Raw genomic sequence first — 23,879 nt, forward strand, 5'->3', positions numbered from 1 at the left:
CCTCAGGCAAAGTTCTAAGGGCTTGTTCCCTCACCAAAAGGTCTGCCAGCCCTTCAAAAGTGATGACCTGACACCCACTCACCCATCTATGAAAATAAGTGCTTACTCAGCAATATGTTCACACACACTTTCATCTGTCTTGCATCTATGCTCACAAAACATTTTTCTATAAGCTTCGGGTGTTAACTTAAAACACTCTAACAAACAATTTTTAACTGTATTTTAATTTAAGTAATCATCAGACAATTTAGAAATAGCAGTTACAGCTTTACCATGGACTAAGGGGGTCAGGAACTTTACCCAGAGCCCTTGGCCAACATTATACTGTTTACATACCCTTTCAAACCTATGACTGAAACTATCAAAATTATCACCCTCTGTAAATTGTGGAAGAAATTTACTGACCTTTATTTTTCTGGGGTTCAGTTACTCCCTTCCCCATTACCTCCATGACCTTGATAAAGAGTCAGCATCTCCTTTTCATGTTGCCTCTTCCTCTCATTTTCTTCAGCTTCCAGACATCTCAGTCTTTCTGCTGATTCTAATTCCATTTGTTTCTATTTCTCCTTTTCTTCAGCCTCCAAGGGCCTACTTTTCTCATTATCTTCAGCCACCAGATGTCCCATTCTGTCTGCTGATTCTATTTCCAAATTCTTGGCCTCCAGTTTAAGTCTCTTTAACTACAGATGGATTTTTAAGTCCTCTGTGGAAAGGTTGAACTATCCCTTTTCTGAGAGTTCTACATTCCCAAGCATAGTCTGATTATCCTCCTGGTTGCTGGTTTGTGATGCAGCTTTGACTAAGGCTGCAATAATTTCTTCTTTAGTCAGGTTGGCATGCACCAGTCCTTTGTCTTGGCACATCCAGCCAATTTGCTCCTTGTCAGCTTGCCATACTTCTTTGCTGATAAAATTGCCTACTCTCCCTGACTAACATAAGCTAACAAAAAAAAAAAAAAAAAAAGAAAAAATAAAACTATTGTGATATGAAACTCTGAATGTTCACTGTGTGGCTGATTGAGAGTACATACATCTTCCTTAGTGACCACTGTTTACAGGCTACAGGAATTCAATATCCACACCACTGAATCCTAATACAGTATGTGGATACCCCACCACTGCCAACCAATATATGTGGCACCCCACCACTGGCCCAGTAATCAAGGAGCCTCAAGCCTTACCACTGACAACAGTGGGGGATGTATATTGGGTGGATGACAGGTACACACACACAGGATTTCCAGATGCAGCTCTCTGCATCAAGTGCAATTTCCCTTAAGAGCACACAGAGACCACAGTCAGTCTGGGGCTGGTTTCTCCCTCTTTCTCCAGATTCCCAACAAGACTCTCTACTGGCACAGCTATAGAGTTGAGATCTCAGCTGAATGGCCAAGCCAAGCCTCCAGCACCCTCTCTGTCCAGCCAGTGCATGTCCCTGCCCAAGTAGCCGACACACTCACTCTTTGAGGTTTGATTTGCATGCACACACACACACACACACACACACACACACACACACACACACACACACACACACACACACACACACACACACACACACACACACTGACACATGCATATACACACATCCCTGAGAAAGGCTGGTACAAGTTTACTAGCTATGCGCCCTTTTGCCCAGAGAAGGTAGTTATCACTACCACCAGTCACGTCCTTATCAGTTACTTTAAGGCCCTTAACAAAGGGTGTCCAATCTTACTGTGTAATGTTGCTATCAATAAAATGGTAGTTTGACCAAGAGCACTGCTATTAGGAGTAGCCTACACAGTGTCACCAAATAAATATGCAAGTACTCTCAGAACATAAATATGTCTCGCAAAAATCAGCCACAATGGAAGGTTTAAATCTATCTAATAATAAATAATAAAATAATAAGACAATACTCAGTATATAATCACAGTAGCATCAGAGCTCAAAATCATAGGAAATATTTAAAACAACATTTCAGAAAGTCTCAGATAAAGAAAGACATCTAAATTAAGCTTTATTATATTCCTGACTGTATCTAAGATAATTACTGTATCTTAGTTAACTTACAGAGCAAGCAAGGCTGATGTTGTCAGGTGAAAGAAAAATACAGAATACTCAGTCTCTCTCTCAAAGAGATCTTAAATTAATATCTCAAATATTACTGCTGGGATAGCTTGCAGGATGACATCACTTCTTGTCATCTGACTGTATCCCAAGTAAAAACCCCACTGATGCAGCTGGTAGCATTTAGCATCTACCTGTGAAAATACATAGACAAGGCTTTTCATGGACATCATAAAACAATAAAAACACTTCCATAACAATACAGTGAACCTCTAGTTCTAGACATTGTGTCTGTTACTGCACTGAAACTGAGAGATAGCATCTTTTTTATGTTGTGGCTATGAAGTAATTTAATTTCAACTATTTTTCTGAAGTTTTGCAAGTTAACCTTCTGTATTACAGTTTCCTCTTTGAAAATATGTATATCTAAACAGTTAGAATAGTGTATTTATATTTCTGCTCTGTTCTAATAGGGCACACTTTGGATACATTTTTACAACTCAGTACTTTACAATCCTTCTCAATACACACTTCTGTACCAGCAGTTTGATATATACATAACATGCAGTTCTAATATATTTGTAACACAAGCACATGGATCATGTTGATATTCACAAATGACATACAATTATTCACAAAATTCCAGATAGCTGGGCTGGCAGTATCTCCTTTTGTGATAAATAGATCAAAGTGACTGAAGCCTTTTGCTCTTTCCTCCCAGCTGTTATAAACATATTGAGTCTATAGAGTCGCCTCTGTTTCTCTCTTACTGAGTATTGTCACATATGGTGGTTTTTCTCTGACTGAGGTCATAAAAACTATTCACTTTTTAGAGTTTCACAGCTTTTACTGTGTACTGCCAGAGTGTAATTGAGGCTTAAATGGCAAAAATATGATACCACTGACACAAAGAGAGAGACTGAATGAAGACAATCTAACTGACTGCTATGTTTACAATAAAATCAAAGATAAGAGCTTATTACCATCTTTTTAAAACATGACAAAGAACAGAAATCAGAAGAGTGTCACTAGAAAAAAGTTACAAAAGTTACAAACATTCTGCCTATGGGGTTGTCAGAATAAAATGTGATTCTGAGTATTGCTGTTCCAAATAGATTGAAAAAAGAAGAAGAGATTTTGCATGTGAGGAAATTATAACCCACATCTTTATCGGGCAGTACATTGTGGCAACAGGCTTAGACAAAAAACAAAATCAAATCACTATATCATCTGTATGAAGTTACTGCTGGTGAGAACAAAATACAAATTGATAATATGTCTTTATAGCGCTGCATGGTATTAATAATGCATAAATAATCAGAACTGGGTAAAAATGTATGTTTTTTTGTGAAATTCCATCTTAGTAATAATTTAAGAATAGCAAGTGGGAGATGTATAGATAAAACCAGACACCCTTGCAATAGATGTTTCAGCACGCTAGCCACTTTGAGTTGCAAATAGAGTATTATGTTCTACCAAGTACTGTGTCAGGTGGCAGAAGTTAGTTTTTCAGTATTGTGGTCATGTGGCCTGATTCACTTTCTCTTAAGTTGTACAGAGAGCAGAAATGGTGGAGAGACCCAAATGTTTCTGAAGTTATTCAGCAGTCTGTAGCATATACAGAAACACATTCAGATGTAAGTGAAATAATTAAACACACACACAAACACCATGAGCAGTAGGTAGATTCAGAAAAACAGCAACAAATTACCAAAAATGAGGCAAACATGCACACAGATGGGCTTCATCATGTGGGTATCGAACAGTCAGCAGTGTTATCCTTGTACTTCACTCACACAGGAAAACATTTTTATCTTGGGGAAGGTAACCAGACTTTCTCGTAGTTAAAAAAATGGCCACCTTTTTCAGTTAACATCCATATTTTCCTGAAGTAGTAGACAAGATATCCAGGCTTAATTATATGTCATTTGTGATCAACACTATAATATCCAATTGCAAATGTGTGCTTTGTGTTTAAAGATAAAGACTTCACTTTTCTCAGAGATGTAGTGATGTTGTGTTAGTACATTTAAGTAGCAAGCTTGTCAGTGCCAAATTCCACCACATTCTTCCTGCAGAATGAGGAAGCTCTACCAACACAAATGCTTCAAGAATATAAGAAAAAGTTTCAACCTTCATTGTTTAACTACATCTTTGATGCATAATAATCACATTTGTGGTTACACTAATGTATCAAACGTCTGCATGAAGCCAGGAGGCTGCTCCAGTTTACAAGGAAGTTTATAAGGTAGGAGGCTTTGCAACCTATAGACCTCCATCTCCAAGCTCTGCCTTCAGATAGGCTCCTCCAGAATGACTTCTAAATATTATAACTGGATTAGTACTATCAATAAATGTTACAGGTACAACAAAAAGGGGAAACTACCAGTGGACAAAACCCATTGGAAGCTTACTGTCCCATTAAATGTCTGTCACTCTCTGAGGTTACTTTTTGTCTCGAAGTAAACTTATTTATTTATTCATTGAGTCCCTTTGTTTACTGGGAAAGTCCAACTGGACAAACAAGTCCCTTTTCAGTGGAGGTCTGGGGAGAAAAGTTCTACAAGAAATTATAACAGTAGCACATATATAACATACAAATACTCAGGTAATATTTAGCAGCATTGCATACAAAGCTCAATGAGAGCTATTCACAATATCTTATACACCAACAAAATAGGGGTCCCTATCAGATGCTCGAGTAGCAGAATGTCATAGATCATATGGTCGAGACCATATGACCAAAGTTTTGCAACCTTAAACACTTTGTATTGAGATCGCTGTACAGCTCAGAACTCGAAATTTGCCATTTTCCTCACTGTAGTGCGATCTCTGAGTTGGTATATTTAAGTAGCAGGGGGTGTGGAGGTGCAGGAGGGCTTGCCCCCCTGCAAAAATGTCATGGTAAGTTTTTTTATTTCATTTTTTTCTTGTTTTTACTTTTTTTTTCGAGGTTGCAAAACATCGGTCATATGGTCTCGACCATATGGTTTTCAGTATACTGAAAATAGTCAGGTAACATTAGCATTACAAACAAAGTGAGAATGGAGTAGCATTACATATACAGTGTTAGTGTGTAGTGGTTCTGTGAGTCACTCTTACTTTGCACTCTTAATGCTTCCTGGACTGGAAGTCTCCACCTCTGGGCAGGCCTTCAGTAGCAGCTCATAGTACTTCTGGGTTTTAAACTGAGATGGAAATACCAGGGCTTTGCATCCAACCTGGGAAAAAAAAAACATGGCAGTGATGAATGTTGGTTTATATAGAGGCTGAGTAAATTGTGAAACTAGTAATTACAAATATATGTAGATGTGAAGAGATTAAATAAAGTTAATAATTCTTTACAGTATTATAAATGTTTTAGATAAGGTCTGTATAATGGTGGTGGCTGTGGTTTCACTTCTCATGATGCAAAATATAATGCTTGTCAGCACTGCATACCACTCAACTGAACAGATTTTGACAGAATGCCCAGATTATTTCCTCACGTTTTTGGTCAGTTCCTCACAAAATCTTTGTTTTTTTCTGGCAAATCATTAAGGACTGAAGTCAAAAAATAATGACACCCATCTAACTATCAGACTTCATACCCTTTGGAAAAGTCATGCTAATGCAAAACCTGTTATTCTAGTAACTTCCTAAGTTTATAAGAGCAATATTTAAAAATTATCTCTATTTTCGGGCCTTTGTCCATCCATTGTTTATGGCTTTGTCCAGGTTTCTTGCTCTAAAAAGTTGAGAGCTATGCCACTAAATGACTGCATGCAAGTGACAGTAAACTGAAAGTACGCCATTGTGCATAGTTCAGGTAATACCTCAAGCAGAAGTGACCAGGATGCAGGAAACTAAATGGTGATTATTGGTTTCCCTACTGCTTGCTCAGTGTAAACCGGAAGAGGTTTCAATGGGAAGTCCCCTATACTAAGGCATTCTGAGGGAATTAGACAAAGAAATAATGGACGGGGGCAAACAAATAACAATCAGGTTTTTTTGCAATCCCCCATTACAGAATCAGTGGAGAGGGAGGAATTTTCCACGTACCAATCACAACAGGTACTATTAGCGGGGATCCTATGAGAAAACTTGAATATGCAGGACGAGGAAGTAGACATCAGTAAGAGTAATGAGATGAATTGTTTATACCTTATAAAGTTGTTATGAATGAAGATGGTGATTTTAAGATTTAGAATTTTTCCAATACCCCACTGGACCAAAAGGTGGCTAACTTTTTAAGTAAAGGGTTGACATCTGTCCCTTCTTCAAGGGCTAACTTGGGTAGCATGTTGATAGTTGTTAAAATTTTCCTGAAGAAGTTGAATTTGAAGATATTATTTGGAGCGAACTTCAGCAGTCAACAGGACTTGAACTTAACCAGTACTTACAACCCATCCCCTGCATCCAACACTTCGACTATTTGAAAATATTTGTGATCTTGATACAAGAACAATGTTGAGTGCTAGAAGAAAGGAAGAAAACAATATGAATGAAGAAAAATATTCCATTCTGGAATATTTGAGGTGTCAAAATATAAGGGTGATGAAACTTGATAAGGAGGGTAGATTGGTAATTTCAGACTGTCATGATTATAATGAATAAATGTACAAAATTTTGAACACTGACACATATGAGGAAGTGACATTTAACCAGTTGGATGGAGCTTATCGCAACATAAGAAGTACCCTAGAGGACATGTTTATAGAAGGCAGAGTTGAAATGGATATTTTCAATTACTTCAATTATATTTGGAGTTCCCAAGATTCATAAAGATTTGAATAATCCATCGATGAAACCCATCGTCGATGAAAGGAATTCGATTACATATGCACGTGCTAAGTTTTTTGACATTAAATTGAAACCCCTCCTATCTGCAGAGTCACAAATTTCTAAAGATTCTTGGTCCTTCCTGGAAATCATTAATATGGTGGTTTTTGATGCAAATAATTTTCTGCTCACAACTGATGTGAAGGACTTATACTCTGTGATTCCTCAAGATACAGGAATAGAATGGGTGGCTGACTTCCTTCTAGACAAGGGCCTTCCACAAGAACAGGTTAATCTTATGAGGAACTGATCAAGTTGGTTTTACACAAAAACGACATTTATTTCTGTGGTAAATATTTCCTACAGAAGTCAGGGGTGGTGAAGAGTTCCCCTTGTGGGGATATCTTTGTCAATATTGTCATGGCTGTGTGGGAGCATAGATTTGTGATGGACATTCCTTCCATCAGGATGAATATTAAAACTTACATCCATTTTTAGGATGGTATATTTATCATATGGAAAGGAGACGAGGGAGGTATCCATCAGTTTGTTCAATACATTAACAGCACTACCCCCTTCTTGAAATTTACATCTGAACATCGTTTTGAAAGACTTTTCTGTTTGGATGTTTTATTAGAAAAGGACAATGAAGGGCAGAAACATACTTCTAAAATCTATAAAAAAAAGCATGTATTTTAACACTTTTCTACACTTTACCAGCTCCCACCCTTTTCACCAGAAGAGATCTGTAGTGAAAGGGCAACTAATCCAGGCAGCCAGAATGATTTCGTTGGATTCTGAATTCCATCAAGAATGTGTTAACTTTTGTATGATACTTCTCAGAAGAGGCTAGCCGGAATCGCTGGTTCAGGATTTGGTGGAGGAAGTGATGTCAAAAAGATTGATTAGTTACTTTAAGCCTATCCTCTTTAAGGAAGGAAAGCAACTTCAAGATGAGGAAACTGCCATAGGGACTCCCAATTTTGAACCCTCTGAGGCGAGTACATCAAAAGAATTTGGCACGAGTCTTGTGACCACCTTTAATACCAATAGCCAGGTCCTGAGGTCCATTTTTAATAAGAATTGGACACTGTTATATGATGATGTGAAAATACATGATAAAATCCAGGAGATTCCTCCATTAGTATATCAGAGGGGCTAGAACTTGGAAGCTTTTTAGGAACAGAAAAAAAATGGTTCACTAAGAGGAAGGTCTGGTATGACAAAATGTGGAGTCTGCTCATATTGTAAGTTCATTTCAGGTAAGGGATGATACCTACCATATTAAGGGTATTTTTAACTGTGAATCTAAACAAGTTGTCTGTTTAGCACAGTGTCAGAAGTGTCCCTTTTTTTATGTTGGAAAAACTGAGTGGAAACGTAGAGACTGTATCTATGAACATGAATATAGTATTAAAAATGAATTTATCTAACACCTTAGCTAAATATGTGAATATAAATGAGTATAATATTTTTAAATATTTGGTCATTGATCATGTCCCAATAAAGGTGAGGGGAGGGCCTTGGGAACTTTATTTGCAAAAGAAAGAGTTAGTATGGCAACTAATTTTTAATACCCGTTTCTATCCTGGATTGAGAGACTGCTGTAGTATGGAACTTATTTTAGTATTAAAAGCTTTGACTAGATAGGTAATATAAGTGTTAACTACCTTTTGGGTTAAAATGAGTTATTTAAGTAATAAGGTAGTTTGGTTTTGTACTTGTCTTGTTTTATATTTAAAATGTCTTTAAAAAAATGTTTCAAAGAAAAGGGATGCTGGACCTTTAAGACACTTGAGGAAGTGGTGTAATGATTGCATCCTTGTACTGGACTCTTTTTAAACAGAGCTGTTGTGGGTGAAGAGCCTGAAGAAGTTCACATATGGTTTAAGTGAACAAAAGTGCCTATTTTTATTTAAATAAAGTTTACTGAAGGACTGACTGGCTCTTCTGTTGAATGCCGTTGCTTTCTGGACCTGTAGCAGTATTTTGGATTATTTTGTAGTTTGTGTCATGAACATATAAGTATCAGACTTTATACCCTTTGGAAAAATCATGCTAATGCAAAACCTGTTATTCTAGTAACTTCTTAAGTTTATAAGAGCAATATTTAAAAAAATATCCCTGCTTTTGGGCCTTTGTCCACCCATTATTTATGGCTTTGTCCAGGTTTCTTGCTCTAAAAAGTTGAGAGGTATGCCACTAAATGACAGCATGCAAGTGACAGTAAACTGAAAGTAAGCCATCGTGCATAGTTCAGGTATTACCTCAAGTGCAAGTGACCAGGATGCAGGAAATTAAATGGTGATTATTGGCTGTCCTGTGCAAACTGGGTGAGGATTTAATTTGCTGTGTACAGCTCCATGAACTTCAACTCTGTAATCACTATTTTCCTAAGAAAATCACTGCCTGTGTGGTTTCTAAGTGTGTATCAACAGTGACTCCTTTCATTTAGGTGATTTCTCCTTTGTTTGTGTTTGTGCAATGATGGAGTCAGTAATCAGGCATTCAGAAGGTGTGGGGAGCAAGGTACACATATGGGGACATTCTTGCAATGTTTTTCTAAATTATTTTCCCTGATGACCATCAAGTCTCCCCTATCATCCCAGATCACTAATTTCCCATCCTGGGTATTTCCCCGTAAAAGAAGAAATATTGGCAGTCCAAATATCAGAAATCTGTATTTATTTTGAAGTGCTTTTCATTTACTAAAATAGCAAACATCCTCTTTCTTTTACTGTGGTTTGTTCATCTATTTCCCAGTAATGGGGGGGAGGCAGTGGGCTGGGGGGGATCAAACAGATCACCATGGTGGTATCTGTGCCCACACCAGCATCATGGCAGTGAGTGTGTTTCTTTTGACTCTTATTCCACTCTTGGTGGCTGACATGTACTTATATGACTGCAGGCTATCCTATGCCTACCCACCCCCATGTGTGCATGCTTCCATGCAGTTGTACATGACACATGCCATCACCAGAATGAGATCACCAAGTATATATAACCAAGTCCTAGTAACATGCAAGCCTTCATTTACATGGGAGCAGACTGCCCTGAACAAAAATTTGTTTCTCTCCAGTCAGGATGAGTAGACCTGCATACTGTCCTTACTACCATCCTTCCATGTCCGACTCTTCCATCACCTGAACAGCTATTCAAACCCAGGATGTCTAGGTAACAGTCAGGCCTTCATCCACCTGCACCACAGAGCTGGCCTGGCACCAACTAACATTGCTACTTGCAAACATTTTTATGACATTTTCAGTATAATAGTGTTGTGGTACCATCATCTTAAAGACAACATTGTCCTCATGCAGTGCTGTCCTAGGTGGTTTTACACCAGCCATGCTGTAATCTCACAGCTGTGACAGTTCACCTTTCCTGATCAAACTCTGTGGCAGCAGTACAAGCAAAAGCACAGTGCATGTGTGTTATGTTGAAATTTGTACCCAAAATATCATGAGTGGAGTCAAAAGAAGATGTTGCCAAACTGAATTACACATGCATAACTTTGGCAGTTATCAATAATCTTGGACGACAGTCTTAGAACACTCATATTAATCAATTATGGCTCTGTCATTGTGCATATTTGTAAGAAAGAATTTGTACACCACAGTCAGTAAAACTGGAGCCGTTAAATTTCTGATACAGTAAATCTGTTAATGTCTGAGATGAGTTGACTGAGGATACTTATTCAAACACATTTCATTGATACTGGTTGAATTTTGGTTTAAAGTCAAACTGAAAGAAAAGTTGTTAAATGCCTTTGACTAATATGTTTTAGAGTGGGGATCTGTTTAAAAATCCAAACCAAAGGGTAAAAAGGTCACACAGGCAAACCATTCAGTAAAAACTACAAGAAAAAGTCAGTCAAGCTAGAGTTTTTCCTTGCAGTTTTGATTTGTGTTAAAATGAGAATTAATGTTTATAGTTAAGATTAGGGTTAGGGGTATGTTAAAATTGTTTCTGCTTGTAATTTTGTGCATTTTCATTGAATATGTTTTTTCTGCGAGATTTCTTTCACATAGAGTTAATAAATCCAGATTTAATGTCACAGCTGTGGATCAATTTTCTTAGACTTCCCTTTCTCCGTTGAAGCTTCAAGTTACCACCTATAAAGGAAAATATTAAAGTATAACAAACCATTCTTGCCCAAATTAGACAATTTATTTATTACAAGAATGGGTCAAACGCCACCCACAATGGACATAAATTTAAAGGAAAATCAAGTTTCAATAGAAGCATTCCATAACAATGTTTCATGAAGTATGTGGGTTAAAAATATTTAAATCAGATTACAAGATGGAAAACAATGAACTGACACTGTGACTAATGAAGATGCTACAAAGGAAAACTGATTTTATTTCCAGATACTGTCTGCTTACATATATCCCTAGCCTCAGACTATGAAACCTCCTTATATAAATGAACGATCCTTACTTAACTTGTTCACATGAAAAGTTAAACTGGCAGATGTTGTCTGGTATGCTGTTTCAGCTCTTCAGACTGCTTCCACATTTCATACTGCTATTACAGCTTTGCTTCCAATGTAATGCCTGTTTAATGCTTGCATTGTTGTGTCTTTCGGCTTTTCCTGGTTAGGGGTCACCACAGGGGAACTCTGGTCCGCTAATGATTGGCAGTAGATTTTTACGTGCCGAGTTGCCAGCTCTGACGCACAACCTTCAACGAAGGTACGCCCATTCACGCATGTCTCCACACAGAAGATGCTCTAGCTGAGAATCAAATGGGAGAACGTCTTACTGTGAGGCGACAATGCTACCGCAGCACCACCATTCCTAAACTGCTCTTCATATCCTCTTAGCTTTCTGCTGGTCTCTGGCCTCTCTATCTTGTACTCTGGAAATCATGTCTTTATACTTCTGCTTTAGCAGTATCAGTCAGATGTTGCACTTCTCAGCATTGAAATACTGAAGTATTTTAAAAGTTCTTAAATGATTAGCTTTGCATTTCATTACTTTCATAGGTTCATAGGTGTTTACTAGGTAAGGACCACAAGGGCCTTTTTAAGCCTAACCATGCATTCCAAATCTCTGACAAGTTTTTGTATGCTTGATAAGTGTAAGCAGGGGCTTGGGAGATAAAACATTTACAAGCAGGGGCCTGAGAGATGAAACATTTACAGGTTGCCACTGTCCATTAGAGACATAGGTGCCAAACCGGGAATGCATTTCCTGTTGCCCATCCAATTGTCCAAGTTACACTTGAATTGGTTTAGGGAGGAAATCTGCTTCAGATGGGGAGCCTGTTCCAGAGATGGGGTAGTCTCTGGGATATGTACCTGTCTCTCCTTTCCCTTTGTGATTTTAGTAATAGTGATGAACTCAGTGGAGCTCCTATAAGCCAATATTTTTGTAACGGAGTATCTTCTTCTACCTTATCTGTAGTGTTCAGCCCTTGCCTTGCAAGACTTTTTCCATCATCCAGGTAGTAAATCTATTTAATTTCATACCTTTTCAGCTAGAGATCACTGAGCAAAAAGTCTGCAGATAAAATTAAGAAATGTTCTTTACAGCAGGGAAATATGCATTCTCATGCAGCAGTAACAAAATCTTTCCCCGGTGTGCTTGCCTTTGCTTTTGACTCACTGAGTTCTTATTGCAGATCAGACACCAGCTTACATTTTCTAATATTTATACATATCTGCTGGCTGTCCCGCTCTGTCTCATTTGGAGTTGGATCCAGCCTGTGATAGTTACGTAAGGGTACAAGGGGGTTTATGTGCTCATGTGCAATCAATCGTGGCAGAGTTCAGTGTAATTATTAATGATGTGCAAGGGAAGGGGTTGGGCAATTTTTTTCAGGCAGTTCTATTTCAGTGCAGTTGACTTTTGTGCTCCATATAATTTCTTTTTTTTTTCCAAGAACAGCCAATAGAAGACTTCACATATTGTATACATTTCTGTGAAGCTGCCTTCCTGATTTAGTGTTGTTATGGTTGTTACAGTTTAATAACCTGTAAATCTGAATTCTCATGTAGGATGCATTGATTGGTTGTCACGTCCTGATGGCATTAGTTGGAATCTACTGCAGTTGCCCCTTCTTCCTTAAGTTTTGTTGCTTTGAAAGTTGCTTGGAGCCAGCATAAGGATTAAATAAATAAACGACCCAGAACCTAAATGATCTGAATCATCCATTCAGCAGTGGTCATAGAGGCAGGTTGGAGCAGCATGATCAATATGCTGATTGGCTGCAGCATGTGTCATGTAAGACACAAAGCCTAGAATTAAATCCAAGACGGAGCACAGAGTATAAAATCAGAGGATTGGTCATCCATGCTGTCCTGGCACAATGTTAGAAATGTTATGAGGAGAGTGCTGTTCCAAACAGAATCATTATACTATCAGAGACATGCATTGCACTACAGAAAAACACTATTTGATCTAAAATGACATCTATTAAAAAAAAATCTCTGGAAGGGAGCTGAGGTGACCATATGAGGAGAGGTCACACCTGTGTTGGGATGATTCAGATGACCACCTGAAATGGATTGTACAGATATGGTAAGTGAAATGAAACAAGCACACAAAAAAATCTTTGAAACAAAAATCTTTATAGAAAAGCTTCTAGGCAGCAATGGAGAATTATTTTTTTATAATTCTGTTTAGTTACATTTTTGTATAAACAAAATAAAATCAAGCATGATAATATGAACATATAACATATGATTATATGTTCAAGGCTTTCATGAAAATTACAATTTGATAAAATGTACTCATTAAAAATACAAGTACTAAACACATTTTATGAGTTCTAATATATCCACCAGAACTGCCTATTAGCTTTGAGTTTACCAATACTTTTAAGAGGGGGAAAAGCCAACAGGTATGGCATAGAAAAATATACTTAATGCCTTCTGTTGTACAAGTTCATTGATAACATTTGAGCACTAAATGCAAATTCAGTTTTGTGTAGTACAGCCCAACACCTATCTAGTTGCATTTTCTTCCACATTATGATAAACGTGAGGCACTCCAGCCCACCACTTTGATGATAATAGAGGGACTGGTTATTTCCAGTTATGTGTAATAACCTTCTAAGCTGCTGTCGGTGTTATCTGCAACAGGGTCCTCCAACTCCCAGTTCTTTTACCGCACTTTTTAAAAATGTTTGTTAGGGAGTAACACCAAGAGTTGAACACTTCTCTTTAAAAATGTGAAAAGCTGCTACAAAGCACAAAAAAGTGAAATCCTTTCACAACCTACAGCTTTGCTGAAAGTCTTCTCAGGAGACCTGAAATGTCTGAATACTCCCAGAATATATGAACCTAAAACAATAAAATAGGCTGTTGAAGCCTTCAACATTGTATAGGAGACTGTAGGAATAACTTAGCACATATTCTAGTGAGTGAGAAACAGCATGTGAAGTAATTTCTAACCACAAATCCTCCAGTTTGGAGACAAAGTAACCTGCTGAGAAAAGAACAGTATGTATTTCCAAGCTAATTCTCGAGGCATGGCATAAATCTTTTAATATAGAAGTTCTTTAGTTAATGCCCCACCCTGCATCTAAAGCATTGTCTCATAAGAAGGCATACATAATTCAGATGTATTTAGCATGCGCTATTTGACCTAGGCCTATCCTTTGTAAAGGCTTTGTCAGAGGAGGCAACAACAAATATAAATTTGGGTTAATCTCTACATTAGCCCCTATCAGTGAGGAAACCTGCAAATATTAAAAGTGATCATTCATTTTCAGAGTGTACATATGTTGTAGGTCTTCAAGGGCAGCAGTCAAGCATGCTGAATGAACTGTTTCCAGGTCATTAAGCCTTGTTGCAACCACCTGCACAAAGGAAAACTTCCAGTGTCCACAATGAAGCTGTCAGTTGTACACAAGGAGAACAAGCAGAAAAAAAAACAATCACTAAACACCTTTGAACCATGAGAAATCCCACTTAACTCTCTGTATATTACTGCCAAACTGAGAGGTAGATATGCCTTTTTATTTGTTAATGGAGCCATAACTCATTGTGTGAATCAACCTCCGAAGCATATTGCCATAAAAAATTGTGTGAAGTCCGTGAACCTGTGACTTACCTTCAATGCATATTATTATAAAGAATTTTGTCAGGCCTCTGAACCCCTGACATAAGATCATTAACATGTTGTTGTTTCCAGGATGGCAAGTGGCCAAGGTTCTACCAAAGCATTTCCAGAAGCATATTCATCACCTGATAACACATAAAGCAGGAAGAAACAGCCATGTTACCAAATTTTGGGACTGCAATTTTGATCCACAGCCCTTCAGTTTAGTGGTATTCAGATTAACACAAAAACTTGGCTGTCCCAAACTCTCAGATGCTGGTTGGCTCCAACTACAGGTGAGCTTGGTAAGAAATAAAGAAGGTTTTGACAGAGAACCATTTTCCTCCACAAAATTTTAAACTCCATTGACAGGTTCCTTCTCTCCTAGCTAGAAAGCTCTGTACATAAAATGTTGAACTGTATCTGTAGTAGTCTCTTGTAGCCACAATAGTGGGTGCTATTCTTACAACCAAATAGTGAATATGGGAGGATTCTTTTCAAAGTCAAACCGAGATTTAAAGAATGAGGTGGATGTAGGTCAAAGTTACCCAAAAGCAAGAACGACTACAAGGATTGCCCTTATTTCACATAACCATAACCTGCTTATATAAACATCCCAAATTAATAGTATAGCGTGAGTGTGTTTTTGATCGGCTACAACAGCTCATCATACATTAGTATGCCACAACTGTTAGTGAGCAGTCCCTTCTGCTGATGCTAAAAATGAGCTCCATCATTAACCCCCACCCCTGCACCTATTAACACACTATGGGGAAAAATCTTTCTCTAAAACAGTAGTCCTTGTACTTTAAGGTCCATTTATTAAGTTGGCCACTGTCCTTTCTCTTGACCAATAGATTACACAGTATGTGCCAGTTACTTAGTCTCACTAGCTGCCAAGCTTCTGCACTTAGGAAATGAAAGAAGAACTGTTATACTTTGTGACTATTTGTTAATTGCTTTTTACTGGCTATAATTTGACCTGAGGGAGGAAGCCCTTGCTGTGTACTGATTTCATCTAATCAAATGTGTGCCTATCATGTGCTAGAAAGTGTCTTTAACATCCCCCCACTCCAAAAAAAAGAAACAGACTTTGCAATCTAAGGAACACTTACTAAGCTGGCCACTGGCCTTTTCCTTGACCAATAGATTACTCTGTATCATACCTCTCAACCATACCAAATTCCTTGGTATTTACCTGTTTTGAGAGCAAAATAATGGGGTGCCATGAATTCCCAAGTGGCTCCTTCAATTCCTGATCTTTTTATGATTATTTACAATTTTAAGTTATAGCTGACATAATCACACACCCCCAGCATATCCCGCAATGTTATCAACGTGCAGGTTTGTGATGCAGTGCCTAAGTGACTGTTGGACTCGGAGACTTGGCAGGAGGTTTAAAAAAATAAAAAACAAAGTTCAATTGTTTACAGCCATGGCACAGCCCACCCATGAATGACATGAGTTGCAGCATAGCCCCAAACCCTTTTCAACATGGCACATTACACCATCTCAGTTATTGCACTAAGGGAACAGCCAGGTGAGTTAGCGTTAAGTAGATGAAAAAAAAAAAAAAAGACCAGTTGGGATAACACTCTTGATATTGCAACTTCTCCACTTACGTGCAAAATACACTGCAGCCCAGGACTAGTGTTAGCCACTAAGCCTGGCACACACATGGGGGTCTTGCATTCAGCATGCATTAAAAACCTGTGCCTAGTGTGGTGGATTCATATTAACTTATTTTTGAGGGTTTTTTTTTTTTGGTAATTTAAATTCTGTCTAATGCTAATTGTTATAGATACATGGGATTGAACAAATGGGTTCTAACAGCAGACCCCATAACATTTAGGCAAAGAAGTTTTGCACTGTAACAGAATTGTTAAATAAAAAAGCTGCTAGCTGCTAATGCTATGTTGGTTCAGGATTGAAATGAAAAGACTGGTTGACTAAAATCAGCAAGAAAGGAAGTTGCAGTTTGCATTAAAGCATGACTCAAAAATGTGGATACAGTTTCTGAAAGCATTTTGTTGATTGCCTAACATGTTATTTTTATATTGTAGTGCTATACTTCTCATGTTAGTTGACTTACTACAGTTTTATTATTATGTTTTTATTTTATCCTACACAATTGTATAGTGTGGTATATGACTCCAGTTTACAGTTTTTACTACATAGATAATGTACACGTGACAGATATTTTGCAGGAATATTATTTGTTGTGAACCCCCCCCCCCAAAAAAAAATAAAAAATAAAAATGCACACATGCACATAACAAAATGTCAGTACCATGATCAGTTGCCAGTGAAACTTCCTTGCAGAGTATGCATAGTTAACGTGGCACAGGATAAGCTGAAAACCATGGGCTTGTGATATTACACATACCCTTGCAGATTGATTTTCGATACTGCCTGGTTCTACAGTCGAGAGTCAAGCAAGGCAAACTTTATTGTAACTATATAAAGAAAGACTTGTTTAGCATTAACAGCAAATGTATTAAGGATGATGTCCATTGTCTGTGTGAAAGGGTACCCCTTTTCTAACAAGTATGGGGTAGAAGCACTGCACTACAGTGTTACATAGCTCACATTTTCTTATGTCTTTCTGTAGCTACAGCAAATCTTCACGCTTGTGTCTGATTCACATCTTAGTGGAATATTCCAATGCAGCAGGGAGCAGTCACATGCTTATCCTCATCACAAACTAGCATGATTTCACCCCTGCTTTTTAGCAATATTCTCACTGCTTAGGTAAAGCATACATGTATTTACAAGATAATTCAAGTATAATTTAACGGTACATTAATTGTTTATTTGGAATACATCCACCACATGTGCATTTTTGCTTTCTTTAGAGCAGTGCAGTCACATGTCACCTCTTCCTCCCTATCTGGCAGTCGTTGGTGCTGAAATGGAAACTTGTGAAGTAGGGGTGCTGAATATAGAAAAGTGTTTGTGGTGCTTACATTGGTATAAAGCTGTCATGTGAGAAGTTGGAACTGCAGCTGCAGTGTGAAATGCTAGTGAAAATTGAAGTGCGCTTTGAACACAGCAGTCTTTACTGGCTTTCCTGACAGCTTTACGTACTGTTCAGGTCACTCACACCTCGCAGTCTTTTCTTTTTTCCCCAAAGAATCAACTCTCTGTAGGAACACTTTTTATATTAGTGTGTTTACTTGTGTTTATTTTATTTTAGTGTGTTTCTGTAGTGTTTTGCTTGAGAACTGTTTCAACCATTTCAGTAGTTGATTTTTTTGGGGGGTGGACTTTAGCTCTGGCATTGCCTTTCTGTTCTTTGAACTTTCACTTGTAATTTTAAGTCACACGCCTCTGTTGTAACTATAAATGGGAGGCGGACACATATCAAGATTATTTTGTAAGAAAAATGATGAATGTCTTATTCTGACTGTAAGGGGATGCCTACTACATAACCTTGGAAGGCATGCCAGAAATTAGATGTTCATAACTTGTGCAGAAAAAGCATGTTGATGGTATCCCACAATCCCATTGGAGAGGGCAGGGTTACATAACTATGTATGCAAATTGTATGTTAATCAGCACCCAGTTTTTGGCCTGTTTTACCTACTTTTCTCAGGCCTTTGTCCAGATTTTTGATGTTTCCAGGTTGAGAGTTATGCTCTGTATATCCCATTTACTTAGACTTCCTAGCTGCCAGGTTTTTGCATTCAGGAAATGAAAGAAAACCTGTTCTACTTTGTGCCTGTTTGTTAATTGCTTTGTACTGGCTATAAAGTGATCAGACATATTTAATGATGCACATTATCTTTAATCCAAATATACACCGATTAACTCCATTTCAACTCAAACCTAAACAAAATGAAGAGGAAAATATTCTCCAAAAAACAATTATCATTAACTCCCCAATGTACTAAAATCCTTCTAGAAGGAGACATTCACCCTAATCCTGGTCCGGAGGTTGACATAATGGTTAAGGTGCTTACCTTACAGACATAAGGTGCAGGGTTTGATTCTCACATGGGGTAATTGGATGGGCTTAAAAAATGGCCCACAAGGGCAGTTTGCCTAGTACTAACCTATGAGCCTAACATCAAGAAAGTTCTCTTCCATAGAATGGCCAAATCCCAATTACTTCTCTAATTGGAAATTGATGCATTCTATAATACTAACAAATGAAAATACCTTATCAAAAAAATTATTGTTAACAGACAAAATTAATAAAATATGGTACTTACTAGGCATTAATATGCAATATAATATAATATAACAAAACCTACTAAATTAAATTTGATAAATCATCTTTTTAATGTTTTCAGAACGCTTGTTAATGTAAATATGGATATAAAACTTTGGTTTGATCTACTAATTCCTTTTATCATTACAAATAACTTTCCTGATAGGCTACATAGAGAAGTCCTTATATATTGGGAATACAGGGATTTTATTTGTTGGTAACAATGTATGAGAGATTTAAAGGTCTTGGATATTCAATATATAAAGACATGCTATGAAATAACATCTCAAGACTAGTTAATACTTCAGAACATTTCAACATATTCTCAGGATCTGTGTAGAATAATTAATAATTCTTCTAATAACAATATTCCTATATTCATAAATAGGCTGTTTGGAATCATTTACAATAATCATAATATGAAGAATGCCATTTCAAATTTATATAGAGAGATAATAACCTATAAAACAACACCCAAACCAACCTATCGGCAACATCTCACCAAAGGTTATTCGATATATTTAGCATCAGAAAACAAATCAAATCTTATACTTTCTGTTAAGCTCACATCCAGTTCACAATACTGAAGAATATTCAATTGAAATTTTTTTACATAGGGCTTTTTTTAACGCCTGATAAAATTTTTAAAATTAGTTCCCCCAGAAATGGGCTGTGTTGGAGATGTCAGCAAATATCTAAAGCTGACTGGTATCATATCTTTTATGACTGTACTGATAAAAAAATATTTGGAGTAATATTAATAATTTCTTGCAGGCTATATTTACAGAATTCCTTGTTTTATCTAAAGCTCTAATACTATTAAATGTAACTGAAGGTCCCCAATTGAATAAAATAAATTTGTATTTGCTACGGACAATATTATCAATTGCCAGGAAATGCATAACAAGAAGATGGAATTCCAAAACAGCTCCTAATATGGAAGACTTTTTATATCTCTGTTGAAGAAGATGGCATTGATGGAGATTAAAATCAAAGAACTCAGAACTTACCCTAAGCCATTAGTTAATAACCCTTGGAGAAAAGTTTTGCAATTGGTTGACACTATGCAATTGGATCCATTCTCTCTCTCTGATATATGTATATTTGAATTTATTAACTATGTTTATAAATTGTCTGATTTCATTTACTTATATCAGGCTGAATGTAAATATTGTGCATAGTTATTCAAAGTGATATATATATATATATATATATATATATATATATTGTGGCGACCCCTAACCAGGAAAAGCCAAAAGACACAAATATATATATATATATATATATATATATATATATATATATATATATATATATATATATATATAGATAAAATATTATGTGAGTGATTTATAAATTGTTGATTGAAAATAAAAAACATGTGAGTAAAAAAAAGTTCTCTTCCACATACTTCTCTTACTCTACAATGGTCACCCTCCAACCCAGGTAGTCTAACTTGCTGCCATAAATGTTAGAAGCATAAGAAATAAAATTGCTGAACTACATGTCTGGAATACCTAACATAAGCCTGATAGTCCTCTGTAACTGAAACTTGGCTTAAACCCAGCATAAACAACACTGAAATTACATCACCTATCTATAACATCATCCATAATGACTGTATAAAGAGGAAAGGTTGTAGTGTTACTTTAATATTTCAAAACAGCTACCACATTTCCCTTACAGCAAACCAATACCAAAATTCAGTTCAGCTGAGCTTCTTATTACTTTCTTGAAATTAGACAATTATAAACAGATATGTATCACTGTTCTTGGGTCTATATTAAATCATCGAACGCTTAGGAAAGCAAATGATGATTTATCGACCCCATGTAAGTGAAAGCTTGCAAACTCGAATGCTTAGAACAGCGATTTTTTTACCCAAGGGAAGAAAATCGCTGTTCCAAAAAAAAAAAAAACACACACTTAAAACATAACATAAAGTGGGGGCTTTGCCCCCACACCTGCCTCCTTAAATATACCAACTCCGAGATCGCACTACAGTGACAAAAACGGCAAAGTAACAGATGCGGCCAAGCAATTTGTTTCTCAGGGAAAGAATTTGCTTATATGCCGCTTCATCATTTTGCCTTTTCGTCTTTTCAAGTTCGACCAAGACGCATTCAAAAGAGTGTGTCTTCGGTCATCTAATAGGAACCCTTGTTCTTCACATCTCATATCTCTCATGGTGACAATGCAGCTAGGTGATATAAATGGAAATTGCTTGGACATAAATTCTAACTCCCCTACATTTAGCATGAATGTATTTGATTTCACAACTAATTAATAGTCCCACACGTTATAGCAAGACATCAAATTCCCTATTAGACTGGATCCTAGCATCAGACCCTAGCAAATACACCACCTCATGTACAATGTCTGACTGTCTTGGTGACCATCTCCCAGTCTGTATAAGCAGAGATCTCACCCATTCACTTAAACAGCATCCTGGGGATTCAATAAACTCTTTGTAGGCTTAGTGTGAAACCTACATGGAGTTTACATGTCTGTACAGTGAGCAGCAGCACTAATTGCATATGCATGTCATTCACTGTTTTTAAATGTAAACAAGCACGGTTTCATGGCTGGAAACTGTGCATAGCAACACAGACAGCAGCAGTCATGTAAATCTGTTTACCTATGGGCAAACTAGGTCTGCAGAATTGCATGGAATGCCACAATGATTACCAGGGCTATTAATAAAGCAATGTATATAGCTTAAACAAATTACATGAAAGTGTATACAGTGCAAAGTATTGTGGAAACCTGTGTCAGGCACACTGAATAAAAGTTGTGTAAATGATCAGTAAGTGTACATAGACTGCATTATAAATAAATAGCCAGGGGAAGTGTGCATATTGAAAAGGGACAAGCAGATGAATTGTAGGAATGAACACAGGGGAAGGAGACAGGTGAAACATGGTAATGTACAGAAGATGAAGGCATGTCAATGAAGACAGTTGTAGCATGAACAGTAATCACATATTGGCATGATACAATACATACTGCACAGTTATGTAACTGTCACGCAAGGTGACATATCAATGGAGTGGATACTTTGTGATATAAGCATGCTGACATGAACAACAGAGATGGTATATACAATAGGGATTATGTGCATATTATGAAGCTGTACAAAATGAGTTGCCTGAATATGAATGTAATGTCAGAATAGGTTTCAACCAAGTAGGATGCATAGTAACAGGCTCATGGACAACAGCAGACAGAAGCACACACAATCAGGGACAATATCAGAATAATACCACCAGTAATCCCAAGTACTCCACATAACATATATGATTGTGAATAATCAAAGATGGTTCTGCAAGAACACACTTATACAGCTGTTATGATTTTTCAGTCTCTGCAGTCTCTGATAGGAATCAAGCACACTTCCCTCAAAATGTAACATCTGCCAGAGGTGATCAGAGGGACACTGTTACACCTTTATTAGAAATAATGAGCAATCCTGGCTAGTTGATCAGTGTGCATACCACTTGGTCTACTCATAGAGGTGTGTTGCCCATATTGCAATTATCTTGTGTATGTTTATTCATAATGGAAATAACCTCCCCATGAGATTCCTTCATCTGTTGTGTTCTCATGGCTGTGGCATCAGTCCTTTGTGTATGTTGATGCTGTATGCTTTATACCAATACCATACTTGGATTCAGTGATTGTTCATAATTTGCAGTCCTCCACAAAGCTGGTTGGAGAAAGGGTGTCTAAGTCTGTTTTGATGTCTGGCATTTGTTAATGGACTGGAAAGGGCCTACTACACAGCCCTGAGGTACAGACCTTGTCACCAGGCTCTAGATAGAGGTGACGTTACACACTGCAACATATTTCTCTGTCAACTATGTATTCCAGTTTTCTATGCACTTGGTGACACGTGTTTATGGCCATTTCTGACAGTTTTTCTGTAATACCTGATATTTGATTTGTGCCAATTGCTTTACCAGGTCAAATTACACAGGATGCTAGTGTTGTCATCAGGCATGCCCTTGGTAACCCTCTTGAAGAAGTGAACAGATGCAACAGACATGATGTAGCCTGAACAAATCAAACATGGGTTAGTAGATAGTCGGGATATTACCTGTGCCCTTTTAGAGAAGTTCCATGATGATTCTTTGCCCTACCTCACAGATGAGGAGAGTCCGGGTGGGTCTATAACTCCATGCATCAGGTGATGGTCTCTCTGAGTTAGGAGGATGCATGTTTCTGTACACCCTTCTGTGGGAAGATCGGCTATCTGGAATCTGTAATGATGTACAGATCAAACTGTGTTTGGTAAGTCAGGTTTTAAGTCATGCTATAACCAACCTGTGATGTTGTCAAGGCCCATTGCTTCTGTTTTATTAGCAGTAGAGAGTGCACAGATGGCCTCCTCTGCTGAGAATAAAAACTAAATAATGTTTGCATGTATACTTTGGCTGATGGCCAGTGTCGACAAGGTGGTGACATGTGAGAGAAACTGAAAACTTTGATATAACAATGAAACCAATAAACCAGAATGGACAAACTTCCACCAGGCCAAATCAGACAATGAAAATTAGCATTTTCATTCACTTTATTAACGTGAACTTCTTCACGAAGTTCATGTTAATAAAGTGAATGAAAGTGCTAATTTTCATTGTCTGATTTGGCCTGGTGGAAGTTTGTCCGTTCTGGTTTATTGGTTTCATGTGAGAGAAACTGTCAGCTAGCAGATTGTCTATGTCCTCTAGGTTGATATTTCTGTTGATAGCCACACACAGATCTGCACATAGTTGTATATTCCACTTAACAATTCATATATATTGGAAT

At 37.4% G+C, this 23,879-nt stretch overlaps 1 protein-coding gene across 3 annotated transcripts in view; it reads right to left on the minus strand.

Moving 5' to 3' along the window:
* Positions 1 to 23,879, minus strand: part of LOC122817284 (medium-chain acyl-CoA ligase ACSF2, mitochondrial-like) — a 1,357,975-nt gene that overhangs the window by 803,754 nt on the left and 530,342 nt on the right. For all 3 annotated transcript variants that reach the window (XM_044090508.1, XM_044090507.1, XM_044090509.1), the window contains exon 5: positions 5,154 to 5,272. In XM_044090508.1, the coding sequence (XP_043946443.1) occupies positions 5,154 to 5,272 (119 nt within the window). The remainder of the gene's footprint in view (positions 1 to 5,153; positions 5,273 to 23,879) is intronic.

The sequence above is a fragment of the Protopterus annectens genome, chromosome 12.part0 (genome assembly GCF_019279795.1).
Source record: "Protopterus annectens isolate FY-2018-M chromosome 12.part0, PAN1.0, whole genome shotgun sequence".
NCBI classification, from domain to species: domain Eukaryota; kingdom Metazoa; phylum Chordata; order Ceratodontiformes; family Protopteridae; genus Protopterus; species Protopterus annectens.